The sequence below is a fragment of the Pollicipes pollicipes genome, unplaced genomic scaffold, assembly GCF_011947565.3.
Source record: "Pollicipes pollicipes isolate AB1234 unplaced genomic scaffold, Ppol_2.1 Scaffold_7261;HRSCAF=8764_pilon_pilon_pilon, whole genome shotgun sequence".
NCBI classification, from domain to species: domain Eukaryota; kingdom Metazoa; phylum Arthropoda; class Thecostraca; order Pollicipedomorpha; family Pollicipedidae; genus Pollicipes; species Pollicipes pollicipes.
The window spans coordinates 9,265,980-9,279,773 of record NW_023597054.1 but is presented as its reverse complement, the minus strand read 5'-3'; the positions used below and the strand labels follow the sequence as shown (position 1 = coordinate 9,279,773).

The 13,794-nt window shown below is 52.3% G+C and overlaps 2 protein-coding genes across 2 annotated transcripts; both read right to left on the bottom strand.

Annotated features, from left to right (window-relative positions):
• Positions 1-1,287: 1,287 nt before the first annotated feature.
• Positions 1,288-8,054, bottom strand: MED8 (mediator complex subunit 8). Its single transcript, XM_037236319.1, has 6 exons — positions 7,934-8,054; positions 4,969-5,127; positions 4,144-4,389; positions 3,766-3,919; positions 3,320-3,391; positions 1,288-2,647 (listed from the first exon to the last, which is right to left on the bottom strand). Exons 1-6 carry the CDS (start codon positions 7,943-7,945, stop codon positions 2,571-2,573), a joined length of 720 nt encoding a protein of 239 aa, XP_037092214.1. The 5' UTR covers positions 7,946-8,054; the 3' UTR covers positions 1,288-2,570.
• Positions 8,055-11,416: 3,362 nt separating this feature from the next.
• LOC119112903 (uncharacterized) lies at positions 11,417-13,490 on the bottom strand. The gene is made up of 3 exons (XM_037237208.1): positions 13,409-13,490; positions 11,901-12,373; positions 11,417-11,618 (listed from the first exon to the last, which is right to left on the bottom strand). Exons 2-3 carry the CDS (start codon positions 12,362-12,364, stop codon positions 11,417-11,419), a joined length of 666 nt encoding a protein of 221 aa, XP_037093103.1. The 5' UTR covers positions 12,365-12,373; positions 13,409-13,490.
• Between the last annotated feature and the right edge of the window lie 304 nt (positions 13,491-13,794).

The following is a 13,794-nucleotide window of genomic DNA, read 5'->3' as shown; positions in this document are numbered from 1 at the left end:
CTCACACGCAACGGAATTGCCGGGTCATTGCCATCCAGCCGAGTAATCAGCATATCGGTTTGGAAGCCTGGCACGCGACGAAATTCGGCAGAGCTCGGGTCCCGCTTCTTACCACGCCTACGTTATCGGCGGGATTAACTGGCCGCTCCAGGCTACACCGAAAAACAACTGACGGACGTAATCCAGCGCGTCCGTTAACGCCAACGGTTTTGGTCTGTCTGGGTGGCGGCCTCATCCTTGGTCCATCCATAATGGCCCGAGTTCGAGACCCACGTGGGAGAATAATATTCGGTATATGCGGAAGTGGCGGGGCGAGCCCATGCGAGCCAGTGCGTGGCTCGTGTTCCGCCCTGTAACAAACGGAATTGACACGGAGTGAAACGCAGCCAGATGTCTGTGCCTGGAATCCGCACGGCCGGCAACCGGCTCACTCCAATTTACGAACCTATCAGGCCAAATGGTGTTGTCAGGTACACGGATGATGTATCATGACCATCCATTGCAGAACTGACAGTAATATGTGATGTGATTGGTGGATCTGCGCTGCTGAACATCTCACGGCACCGCAAAGGCTGATGCTCATGAGCTGGTGACACCTGGCGCACAATTATGATGTATACCATGTGACGCAGGCGTCCTGCACATTTGTAGGCGGAACTATGTGGCGCGACCCATAATTCCTTCCTATGACATACTGAGAACATTGATCCACGGAACTATTCAGAAGCGTGCGCGAAGCACGATGACGGTGCAGAGAGAGTACCCACAAGTAGTGAACCGGAAGTCTCATACGAAGCAACCCGATTTCTATCACGGGGCTCGTAGCTCCGCAGAATCCGAAGGTTGTCATCGCAAAACCGCCAATGCTTCGCTGACGGCGTGCATCGCGCGAGGCGTGGCAGGCCACGCATGCCGGAGACGCAACAGCACGCATGTTACTTCACTGCATTACCAGCGACATTGATCCCCATTGATAGCAGCTTACCTCGGTGCATCACGGGCAGGCGTACGGCCGGCATTTGACTGGCGGCGGCGTCTAGTTCGGCGAAATTCAGAAAACGAGACGCTTAAATATTTGTCCGATTACGAAATTCTCCACATAGGCCGCGCTCGACCTGCCGGCAGCACGTTTGTCAGCACCAATCGCGGTCCAGTATTCGCCCTCCGCCACGTCTTGTGACCACGAAGTCACATCGCCTTTGGCGTCACGCGCCAGCTGGCGATGAAGCCCGGATTTTTATCAGCCCGTGAGCAAGGATGGAAACCGCTACCAGATTAAAAAGTCACTGAAGCGGGCGTTTTATTTGGCGAGTACGTTGGGTGGAGTGGTGGCAATGTCCAATTCGGGGGGAAATGCGACACGACATAGATGAGGTAATTAAAATCCCGAGAGCAGCAATGAAAAGGTGAGTGGCAATGATTGGTGTGGCGTTTGGTTGCATTCCCCAGAAAATTAATAGCGTTAGAAGTAAACACTGAAAATGGGAGGGAAGAAATTGAAAGGAATTGGAAATGGGAAGAAGCACTCAACAAAAGGATGGAATGGATAATGGTAATACCGGAGAAGCCACACTTCCCAACACCACTTTGCTCGTGTGTCGGCGGTAAGCCAGAGTTAGTGTGTGGTCTGAAGTGAAAGGTAAAGGAAGAAGGACAAGTAAAGTTTAAAAAACTTCACAACCCGTCAGCCCACAAATCGAGAAAAAAACGTCAGCCCACACATCGAACGCACATTCAGCACGTATGACGGCACGCATTCCAGCTGACAATCGTGCTGACGGCAGATCGAACGGTGCCCTAAGCACATGAATCCGCTGACGGCAAAGCGAGACAGGCCTAATTTACGGTCAGATTATCCTTCCGCGTGCCATATTGTCTCGTCGGTTGAGGACAGGCCTAACCAACAACGCAAGCTGATCATAACGGAAAAGATGACATGATCATGTTCTAGCCGCACAATTATTGTCGCTAGCCCTGGTACCTAAATCACGTTGGCAAAATAAACATTGGCTAAGTACCATCACGTATGTATGTGAAGAGCTGATCATGTTGCTCGTAGCTGGAATCCCACTAGAAACACGTGAAAATCGCTTGCAAACATTGTGCATCAGTGATGACTCGGCCGAGTTTCCAAGAGATGCATGAGTCTTCCTCCATCAAGGGCACAATACGCAGCCAAAGGCTGTTACGATATACAGCAAGACGATACCGAGGCACACGGATTCAACACAGCAGCGATCGGCACCATACAGGACGGGACAAAACTTGTGCAGTCAACGGTCGAACGGCACTCCCCTCCGAAACTACACGTGTTCAAAATTTCGAATGATAAAAAGGTCGGCCACTGAACGACAACGGTCACGGGGCCATATAGGGTCAAACTGGTATTTGAAGCCTCTTACTGAAGATGCAATTCTGAAATTATTTTAGCAAATCTAAATGACTTGTGCCGAGTCACCGTCTTATTGCGAAAATTGGGGACTGGCCCATAGGCCGCCTCTCAGCCCTCTCTCGCAGAAGCCCACAGGAAGGAGAGTCCTCATTCAGTAGGGGATCGCCTTCTGACGGGGCTACTTGTACGGGTGCACTTGAATGTTGGCCTTGATGTTGGTCTTGATAGAGCTGGGCGCCTTGTTCACATTGGGCACTGAGGGAGACATCAATCGTTATAACAGTAGAAAATGATGTTTGCATGCTTGCTTAAATGGTTGGCCGCAGGCTTATACATACGATAACCAGCGACTCACACTTGACTTGGGAGCACGTCAAAACGTGAAAACAAAACGATGGATAGTGTGGTGAAACACATGCCAGGGTAGGTAATTCCGCGACCCCCTGCATCGCTGTCGCTGTAAAAGAACATTACTGCAGTTATAATGCAAGATCTAAGGTTACCAGCAGGCCTTAGCTCATGATGAGATTACACATGCGTTCCAGCATGCGTAATCATCATGAAGATCGCTAATCTGTCATTCGTCATAGTTCCCACAGCTTTCCAGGACAATTTGAGTGTCAAGATGGAGTTCCTCGATCGATTGTTAGCCTTTCTCCGCTACCGGCAGGACTGGCATAACGAAACCTCCATCACAAGCCTTTTTTGGTTTAGGATGCCACAGGATGGAGCCACTCAGCCCGCCATGCTGGCGGGCGATCACCAACCACTGCTGCCCACTCCAGCGGCACGCCACGCACGCTGTCATACACAAACCCCCCATTGCCGCAGCCATATCCTCCACAACCGGCACCCATCCCAGCTGAGCCGTCTGGGCCGACGGGCGGGGGCGGCGGCGGCGGCAGGACACGGCCGGTGCGTACTCACTCTGCACGGGCGCCGGGGCTGACATGGAGGCCGGGGCGGACCTGCTGGGCGGGCCGCTCTTCAGGCCCTTCCCTGCGGTGCGGAGGGCTCCGGTCAAGCGTGCCGCCAGCACGACAACGTGGAGGGGCACGGGAGAGGCAGGCTCAGGCCGGTTCCTACCGCACCACACGTACCGTGGCCAAACACTGCCTACTACACGAAATGGTATTACGATAACGAGCTGAGTATGGCCAGATCATACTGGTGAATGCTGTGCATGCTCAAGCTATTTGCAAGCCCGATGCTCGGCTGGCGGCCGGTGTCAGCCACCTCTGAACTCCGCGACGTATTCGACGTTCGGAGGGCCAGTAGATGCACCACATCCCGCAAGTCGAACGATCGCGCCGGGACTGACACCGTCCCGCTCGGAGGCAGTCCCGTGCCGCGCGGGCCGGGCCGCCCCTTACCGGTGCCGACGGCGGCGATCAGTGCCTGGGTGTCGGCCACAGACGACGTCTGGCCCAGCTGGGCGCGCGCCGATTCGCTCTCCCAGTCGTCGCGCGCCTGCGTGATCGAGTCCAGCAGATTGTTCACCACCTTGTTCATTGCCGTCACCTGTTTCTGTGAATATGAGCGGTCGGCGTTCAGTAACGCGCACCACTTCCAGTGTTGTAACGGCTCGCATCTGATGGCACTATCCAAATTCAAGTGTGAACGCTCCTCAGCACAGCCGGAAAACTCGCCACAGGAAACAAAGCCAGCAGCCTGCTTCGCATGCCACTGCAGTCCATCCCCTTCACCACGACCATCACCGGCTTCCTAGCCACACCGTTCGCACCCCTCACCTGCGAGGCGTCGGCGCTGACCGTGGAGGCCTTGGTCTCGACCTGCTGCAAGCGCAGCTCCACGTGTGGGTCGTGCTTGGTACGCAGGTAGTGTGGCACCAGGTCGTGCGCGAAGGCCGGCACGCGGCCCTCGGTCAGCCGCACCAGCTCCTCATCACGCTCCGGCGACAGCAGCAGCGGCAGCGTCACGCGGTTGCGCAGAAGTGGCGTCTTCTCGTGCTTCAGCACGCGTAGTAGGTTGTTCAGCTGGCGGCCCGGCGGAAGGTCAGGTCGTCACGTCACGTCACGTCACGTCACGTCACGTCAGGTTGGGTCAGGAGTGGTGGCCGGCGACCGACAGGCGACGACACTATGGCGGGTTATGGAGGGTTTCTGGGCAGTTAAAGTGACCAGGATTGCGGTCACGGCTGCAACACGCAGGCTCGGTCCTCAGATCCCGCCGCCTCAGCGTCCCTAACCCACGAGCAAACCTGTTGCCAGCCATGTGCCAAATAATGTCTGCAATTGGCTTTGGGGCCCTGAGGCTTCGAGGCTTCATAAATTGTCGGTTTTAGGTGGTTTCACTACCAATAACGTAAAATGGCTCCCGATAAGCTCGGGAAATTCGTACGTTTTTGGTGGGAACGTCTCTGAACATTCGTCTCACACGTGTAACACCAGCTTAAGCTGCACCATGAAACTAGCAGTCTTCATAAACCGCTGTCGATCCGGCGAAATCTACGCCGTTGTGGGTGCGTCTCAGCACTGCAATATAGCAGGAAGGGAGCACCAAACAGAGCAAAAGTCATACACTGTCATCCTACTGACAAACTGTCATGAACACACCTGGCCGGAGAGGAGCGCAAAGCTGTCCAGGAGGGAGGGCCAGCTCATGTGCTCGTGCCCTGTCTCCAGCTTCTGCAGGGTCTGGCCGATTGACTGCTTCAGGTCGGTCAGACGCTGTGAGAAGGCATCCAGTGCGGCGTCCAGCGCCTTCTCCTCACGCTGCCATCAAGACGCTTGTGTGTCATTGCGGCCCTTTTTCAACTAACCATTTGCAAGGAGAGCATAACACTAAGATCATATACCACATGGGATTGCAGTCATATAAAACCCACAATGCAGCATTTAATTTTGCTCCAGCTCATTGATGACTCCCAGGTGGCAGCCAGACAATGGTTAAGAGGTCTTATCTGATCATTGCTGTGTAACGATTTGTTCACCCAGTAACACTGGTTTCTGACCAAGCCCCAGCCAGTCAAGATGCTGGCTGGATCACACAATTGAAATACTATAGGAAAAGACCCTGACATCAAAGATTTCCTAATCAATATTTATTGAATCCCTGAAAGCATTAATCAGTTAATGGAGCAGCAAACAATCTTGTACAAAACAGGATATAAACAATCATGTTCACACAGAACAGCTTGAGAATGTCATTTGAAAAATGGAAAGCATGGTTAAAATAGGCCAAGAATGGACCCATCAGGCAAGGATCATGAAAAATTGTTGGCCATTTCAACTGGTGTTGTACTTGCAATCAGTGTGGTCTAGGAACTAACGATACAGGCCTCCATCCCCATACTCAGCAGCTGAACATGCCATTATTTGCAGCATATTAGCAAATGTAGGTCATTCTGGAATTTGGAGAAGTGTGTTTGTGTTGAGAGCTGTCATTGAGATATGTTGCCAGGCCCATGAACACAGAATATAAAAAATAAAATTATCCAAATGTTTAACTATCTGTGAGATAAAGAAACATCTGGCTTCATGTTGTTTACATATCCCAGCTTTCTAAGGACCCATTTCAAAGTGAACCATTTGCAGCACAGAACTAATTCCAATCTGGTACAGAAACTTGCCAACCAAATGCAAAAACACCTGAGTGCTGTCAGATAAAATAGCAATCAGGCCTTTTTGCCTTTGAATGGCAGAAATGTGGGCAAATCTGAAAGGAATAATATGGTGCTCTGGTCAACATGGCATTATAGAGTTGAGTTACCAATGCTAATGAAAATGGAAAATAGAAATAAATACTCCCAGCAGTAATTCTATAGCCTTTCATGCCTAGCCTGCTCCATGAGAACATAAAATCGGGTCACATATTTGTGAAGCTGCTTTTCTTACATGATACTCCTATACTGAATTTTGTCAACAGAAGAACATGAGATCATGCAGACAGCACAGATGTTACTAAAAATGGTGATATAAGTAAACACACTATTACTTTTTCTCACCATGCAGCTTATATTCTGATGACATTTTGAATAACTAGGAAAAGTGCAGATTTCATGCTCACAACTCCCAGGTATAATAGAATGAAGATGATACCTATGCCACATAAAAACACAGCAGCCTAGCCACATAAAAAGCAGCTTCATCAATACAACTAAGCAAATCAGCCTCAGGTAATAAATGGTCCTGAAAGATCATAAACATCTTTTTTAGCTGAAAATAGCATAACCATTACACAGCCACCAAGAAAATTGTTGGCAATGCCCACACCATGCAAGCCCCCACACAGGTGTGGGTATACATTCCTGCCTAACATTAGAAAAATCATCGTACACCATTTGTCGTGTTTAAGGCGGAACATGTCATAAATAATCTTAAAACAGGTAGATTCATACTCCTACCTTCAAATTTTAATTTTTTTACTTTTTACGATATTTACGATAATTTTATTACTTACGAGAGCGAGCTCCCAAGAGCCGCACGGACCCCACCGCCTTAACTTCCCAGCGCCGTTTCTGCGTTGCCATTGTGTAATTACAGTATTTTTGCTTATTAAGAACCATGAAAAATTATGAGACAAAGGTAACAATAATGCAATGAAAAACGTTTCTTATAGTGTCTGGGTACGTTTATGAAACGGACAGGCCAGAATAGCCCAGAACATAGCCTAACATATTCTCATTTTGCTTTCCATTCCCATGCAAAAGCATCACATTTCCCCACCATGTTGATCAATCCACAAACAATATGGAAGACTGCTTGGATATGCAAGAAATACATTTTAATGAATTCTTGTTACCTTGGCCTTGTACATTTTTCTGGTTCTTGATAGGCAGTAATGTCGTGATCACACAGTAATGCTGGGATCACGCATAGAAATGGCGCTGGGGTTGCAGTTGCTGCGTGCTTGCCCTTGGGTGTGCGCTATGGCAGTTACATAAGTTCCAAGGTAAGAGCTTAGATGACCTGTTTTATTATTAATTATGATACATTCTGCCTTAAAAACAGCAATTGATGTACACTGCTCTTTCTTAACATGAGGTAGGAATGTATACCCTGACCCCCACACATGATGTCAAGCACAAAATGTTTATCACATCTTTCTAAATGCTTTGCACTGGCCCCAAACATAATTCCTGGAAACATAACCAGAAATTGTTATCACCCCTACCCAAATAAATAATGTTGACCTTGTACCCTAGCAATACAATGCGGTTGACATGGAAGGAATTCAGGGTTACCTTATTAAGTTTTAAACTACATTAGCACAGATGTAACATGTTCCTGGAAAGTTGTAAATGCTGAGGGAAGGGATGCACATCTCAAAAAGCTTACCATTTAAGCATCATATGTTGACCTGACTTCTGTGCTGCTTAAATGGGACTTTTTGATAGCTGAAGTCAAAAGACTTTGCTACCAATCAAAATGAAGTGGAAATTGGGGCCAAGCGCCAAGTGGCAAATAACGTTACCATTCCTTTGGCACGTCCCCCCACCACCCCCACCACCATCAACTGCAGAAAGTGAAGCTCCTGGTACACGTTCATATTCTGCCTCCCACCAGTGTAAAAACTGACCTGCATACTCATTATCCGGTTACTCAGCAGTCAACACTTCAGCCAACAACGCCCCGACTTCCTCTAGCAGTCTGTACGCCCGCAGGTTAACACAAGGCCTCCTGGTCTGTCCCAGGACATTGGCCGCTCACAAGGCTATCTGCGGTAGACCAGTAGAGACTACCCGGCTGGCGCCACAAGTGTATCCGTGCATCAAGCAGAAAGTGTGACATTTGTGACTTGTCATGAGCTGTGACAAGTACTATGTTACGAAAGCAAGCTGTGTCAAAGCTGCAGATGTTTGAAGCGTAAATTTGAGAGGAAAAGGCATTCACAATAGCCTGAAATGCCCTCCTCACAGCGCCCTCCAGAGGGCTCGCTCCCTAACATTGGCACAGGTAGGGGGGGGGGGGGGGGGATTGTCAGGTGTGCGTGCCTCTCGTGGGTCCCGATTCGAGTGCTGGAAGGGACCAAAAGGTAGCCTGGAAGTCGTATTTAGGCGCCAGGTCCGCTGAGCCGGGCACTCCGATGCCAGCCGGGTAGTGTTTTGCGCATATCGGGGCCCCCTGAATCGATAAGGGCCTTAAGGTTGGTCAGACACCACCAGTACCGCACAGTTAGCTCCTTGTTGGTATGGGCCTGAGGTATCATTTTCCATCCAGGGACAAATCCGGGGCCAGCAATTTACATCGGTCGGGCCTCAGTGCGCGTCAGAGGCCCACAGCGCCACGCAAGTGGTCCTGTGTTGGCAAGGGACCCCCAGGCGGCAAGAGGTAGTGTTCGAGGAGGTCCGAAGAGAGCTTGGGGAGCAGTGGTTAATGGTCTGATTGAAGGGTCTAAGGGCACGAAGGACTGATCGAGGGGGCTCGGCCTACGGGAACAAGCCCTCAAAAAAGCAGTTAGAGGGCCATTTGCACCAACCAGGGACAGCCTGAGCCCGTATGGGTCTGCGTGTCGGTCAGGCGTCACCAGTACCGCACAGTCGGCTCCGTGTTAATATGGACCTAAGGGCTCGCTTTCCAAGCAGTGACAAAACTGGGACCAGCGATTTACGCTGGAAGGGGCCCCTCTATCCGAACCTGTCAGCGGCCCACAGGGAGTAACAGGGTTGGCAAAGGGTCCCGAAGAGCCGAAGAGGAGCTGGGAGGGACCTTAAGACCCCTCGGGACCAAAGATGAACGGTCCGATGGAAAGGCTGAAGGGTCCGAAGTGACCGAAGCACTGGCAGTAGGTCACATTAAAAGCTGCCCCCCGGCCCGGGGGCCGTGACCTTGAATGTCAATCAGAGGGTCTCTTGCATCGCTTTCGGATCCCTGAGGCAGTGCGTTCTTCTATTTTGGCTAGAGATCGCCAGCACCGAACAGTCGGGCCCGTGTTCCGTGTCTGAGCTCAGGGGGCCATCTCCCAAGCAGGGACAAGGCCTGGCCGCGATTTGCATTGGTCGGGGACCCTGTAACATTGCGGTGCTCCTTTGTCGGTCAGGAGCTCACAGTGCCGCCCCAGCACAAGATCAGATGGCCTGACAAATGCTAACCTCTCTGATCCCCTTCAAAATTTCACAGGTGTGAGACATGCTAGGTTGCGTAGGCAACTCCCGACTTCGCGCTGGGCTTTGAGAGCCGTGACCTCTGGAGGTCATCGGAAAACAGATCAAAATCAGACACGGCCAATTAAACCATGTGAAAGCCGAGTTAGCAAGGTGCGCTTGACATACCGAAGCCCGTCTTAACTTGTTCTAATAGAATTCGTTTATCCATCGCATCAGGGTATCGAATTCCAAGACGTTAGATGACCAGATGCCTTTAGAATTCCCTGATGATCGACTAACCAAAGACGATGACCGACCTGATGATCAACCTGATGACCGACCAAAGAAGCGAGGTCAGATCAGGTCATTTGATGCAGTTGAACTCCTAGAGCAGCCCCGGATACTCCTCTCCTAGCCTGCCCCTGTGCGCCGCCCAGCTCGTACCCTTGCGTGGGTCTCCGCGCTGAGCACTGAGCTGAGCTGAGCGCTGAGCTGAGCTCAGCGCTGAGCTGACCTGAACGCTGAGCTGGGTGCTGAGCACACCCTACCCAGTTGGGTGGCCACCTTGCGTCTCCGTTCGGTGTGCTCGACCCTTCAGCTGGCGTATGTCTTACCGCCGTCGAACGATGTCGTATTTGTGCCTCTCGCCTGATAGCTGAAGTGGATTAGGTGGCCTGAGTGTGTTGGCTTGAGCCAGGTCTATCATGGCACTACGCCGATTCTGTCGTAGATCTACGACTCCTCGGAAGTACTTACGGCTGGGTATTGTTGCCGTGTAAGCGGATCGGGCTCGGTTGTCTCATGGGGTATCATATTTTTGGCCCCAGTGACTAGCATTCGGAGACGTGTTTGCCCAAGTGAGATGCTTCCACCTCTGTCGGTGCATGACAAGACCGTGAGTCAGATATTGTCCAACTGTTTTACGCAATTGAAAGAGGAAATATTGGCATATGCTTTAAAACACAATAACCTAATGCTTTCCCGTTCGCTGGGTGCTGGGACATGTCTGAAAATGGAGAGATCTATGCCTATTTCGTTGAGTGCATTGGTGAATGCCAGCCGCGCTGGACGCAGCAGGGATTTATCAGCACACCCTAAACTGCGCGCCTCACGTCACGCGCCGCGCCAAACGCAAGGTGCACTACACCATTATGTAGTGTGGCTGCCCCTCAGTTGCTCATTCAATGCGCAAACGCAGTTTTTGCATTTGAAATGTGTCTTTTTATGGGCAGTGCATAACTCTTTCTCAACGCAGTGTTAATTGTGAACGATGCCCCCTACTGTGCATTTATAAAATTATGGCGTAATATCTTACGGTCTGCATTGAGCTCTGTGTTACCGGGATGCAACCGGACGTTGCTTGGATTGCTTAGAGAAACATTATGCGGTACCGGCGATACGAGTGAGTGAAGGTGAGCTTGGAACATCGCATGTCTCATGCTCGACACGAAAGATGCCCCCTATTCACGATGATTGTGTGTGGACGGAACGACTGTATTACGAACAATCCCGTGACTCGCAGCGAATCGGCTGCGAAATAGCACCGCACGTTTGCAGCATAACAATCCACAGGAGATCCCGTTGCCCATGAGGTAGATAATAACACTGGCCAGAGCGCAGTCTGAGTCCCAATTCTTCACATCAAGTGGACAATGCCTGGTCCTTCACGATTTTCTCATTGTCACTCTTACATCATTAATGGAATCGCCTTCAATCATTACCGGAATGCTTGGTCTTCCACCACACTCGCCCACAAACATTCATATCAGCGCAGCATTCGCATAGAACAGTAGTGAGGCAATTAAATCGCGATTAGCACGCTAACTGGTAACATGCCTCACCCTCCACCAACCTCCTTCACACGGTACCCGTATCATTTCCCACACTGTGTACCTGGAGATGCTCTGGCCGCGGTCGCGGATGACAACAACAAACCATGCGAACAGCTCGGTCGAGGCAGAAGGTTGCATAAACGTTCACTTCTTGCGGCGGCCCTTGGGCTTGACTTTGGGCGGCGGCAGAAGTCCCAGATCGCGCAGACGGGCCTTCTCCATGACAACACGGCGCAGAACGCGCAGCGTCTCCGGGCTGGCGCCCTGACCCTGGCGCACGTGCTTCCCGGTCAGCGTGCGCGGCGCGCGACGCCGCTGCTGCGGCTCGTCGGCCGTGCTGGGGGTACTGGGCGTGGGTGGTGGCGTGGCGGCTGGGCTGGTGGCCGAGCCGGTGGAGCCGGGCCGCCGCGCCGTTGCCGCCGCCAGCGGCGCTGGTGACGGTAATTTGGCCGCCTGCTGCCGTCGCAGCGCCTGCTGCAGCTGCAGGCCCTGCATCATGGCGCAATACTGCAGGTAAAACAGCGACGGGTAGGCCACGGCGTCGGTCTGCTGCAGCAGCAGCATCTGCCGCATCAGCTGGTGCGGCATCGGCGGCGGCGGCGGCGGCGGCGGTGGAGGCGGCGGCGGCGCCTCCGCGTCGACGGATCGCCGGCCGGTCTCCTCCGCGGGCCGCTCGCTCTGCCAGCGGCGCTCCGGCTCGCCGCCCCCCTCCCGTTCTCGCAGTAGGCTGACGGCCTCCTCCAGGCGCTGCTTCTTCAGCCGCGCGCGTGAGCCCTTCTGCGAGTGGCGCCGCAGCTTGTGGAAGGGGATGATGCTGTGTGAGGGCCGCACGCGGAGGTCCTGCACGCCCAAAGTGAGACCGGCGGCCTGCCCGGGCGGCGGGCCCATGGCGCGATCCATCAGGACATTGCGGCCGAGCGAGACGCTCACGTCGGGAGACGGCGACCGGCGCCGGCTTAGGTCTATCGGCAGCTCCTGACAGCCGCGTACGCCCAGCTCCGCGTAGCCACGCCCGCTCAGCTCCGGGTAGCCGCTCACATCCAGCTCCGGATAGCTGCGGCCGCTCAGCGCTGATTGAAGAGTCAGCGCCATAGTGGAGCGCTGTAGTGGGAAACGTCACGTCACGTCGTGCCATTTTCAACTGTCCATGAAATGCCACGAATGCAACCGAGCCGCGATCTTAGTTGATGTTGATTGGGGTTTTACGGCGGCTATTAAGAAGCGCGCATTCCCACGGATTAATGTTATAGGGCGATTGCTCGGTGCTAGTGATGTGGGCGAAAAACGATCCAACCGTGTTAGCAAGCTAACAAATTATCCGAATGTGCGCGGCCGAAACCGTGCTTATCCAATCCACCTTACTTGCATCCCAACCTTAAAGATAGTGAACCTCATCACCCAGCAAACATAGCTCGGCCACACCCCGTGAGGGCTCATTTGACATCGGCTGGTATCGTTAAAGCTGTGCTGGACAAAATTATGTTACTTTAAATAAATGCACTTGAGTCTGATGATAACTGACCACGCTAGATGCACCGTGCACTGGGCCGGAGGACACCGAAATCAAAACGTGCATCTATGTATTTGGAATAAACACAGAAGAGGTAGTCACAGCTAGAGCGCGGGCTGAAAATTTCCCTAATTGAGTCGCAAGTTGTTTTGTATCTTTGTTTTCCCAATGCATTGGCTGTCTGTTTTCATAAACTTGTCCCAACTCTTTCTGTTGCTACTGGTTGGAGTCTAGCCAATGGCAACCAGACAGTTGCAATGGAAACATTTCTCTGCTTCAACCCAAAAACTGAATAGCTTAAATAAAACTTACTCTTCGCAAATTCATACGTGTTTTGTGAGAACATTTAAGCAAAGATGTGTGTTTTGTTTGCAGGAGAATCTTGTTTTCCGGGGAAGCATGATGACCATTGCCTCGCATCACACAAGATGCGATCACATTCGCTGCGCAAAGATTACCGAAACTACCACGTATTTAGCAGCTGCACAACAGTAAAAAAAAACAGTCCAATTATCATTGAAAATAATCTCCCTGTGGCTTAAGAGCGGCACTCTCCGTTTAGACGCACACAGCCCACTGCAGAGCACAAGAGTCGTGCGCTACCAGTCGGCAGAACCGACCCTCACCTGTGCTGCGCGACGGCGTGGGCGGCACCGGCAGCCTGACCGGACCCGTGGAGCGCTCGCCCGCACCCGGGCCACTGCTTCATCCCTACTGGCTACCCCCACCAAAAAACAGGCGGCTCCCACGGGCCGTGCCGCCCGGGAGCCGCCCAGCGATTACGCCTCACCCCTTCAGCCAATCAGGCGCCGGCCGCCGAATTCTCTCCGCTTCAGTTACTTTTAGCTTTTTACCCACGGTCCCACACCGTACCGGAGCCCCTCCGCGGTAAACAGGGCCGGCGAATCGATACAGGGGTCAGGGGCCGCGGCCGCCGCCTGTTCCGCTCGCTGCCGCTACAGGTTGTTTGTGGCTCGGCCGGCCGCCAAGTGTTGCGTTTTGATAAGGAGTT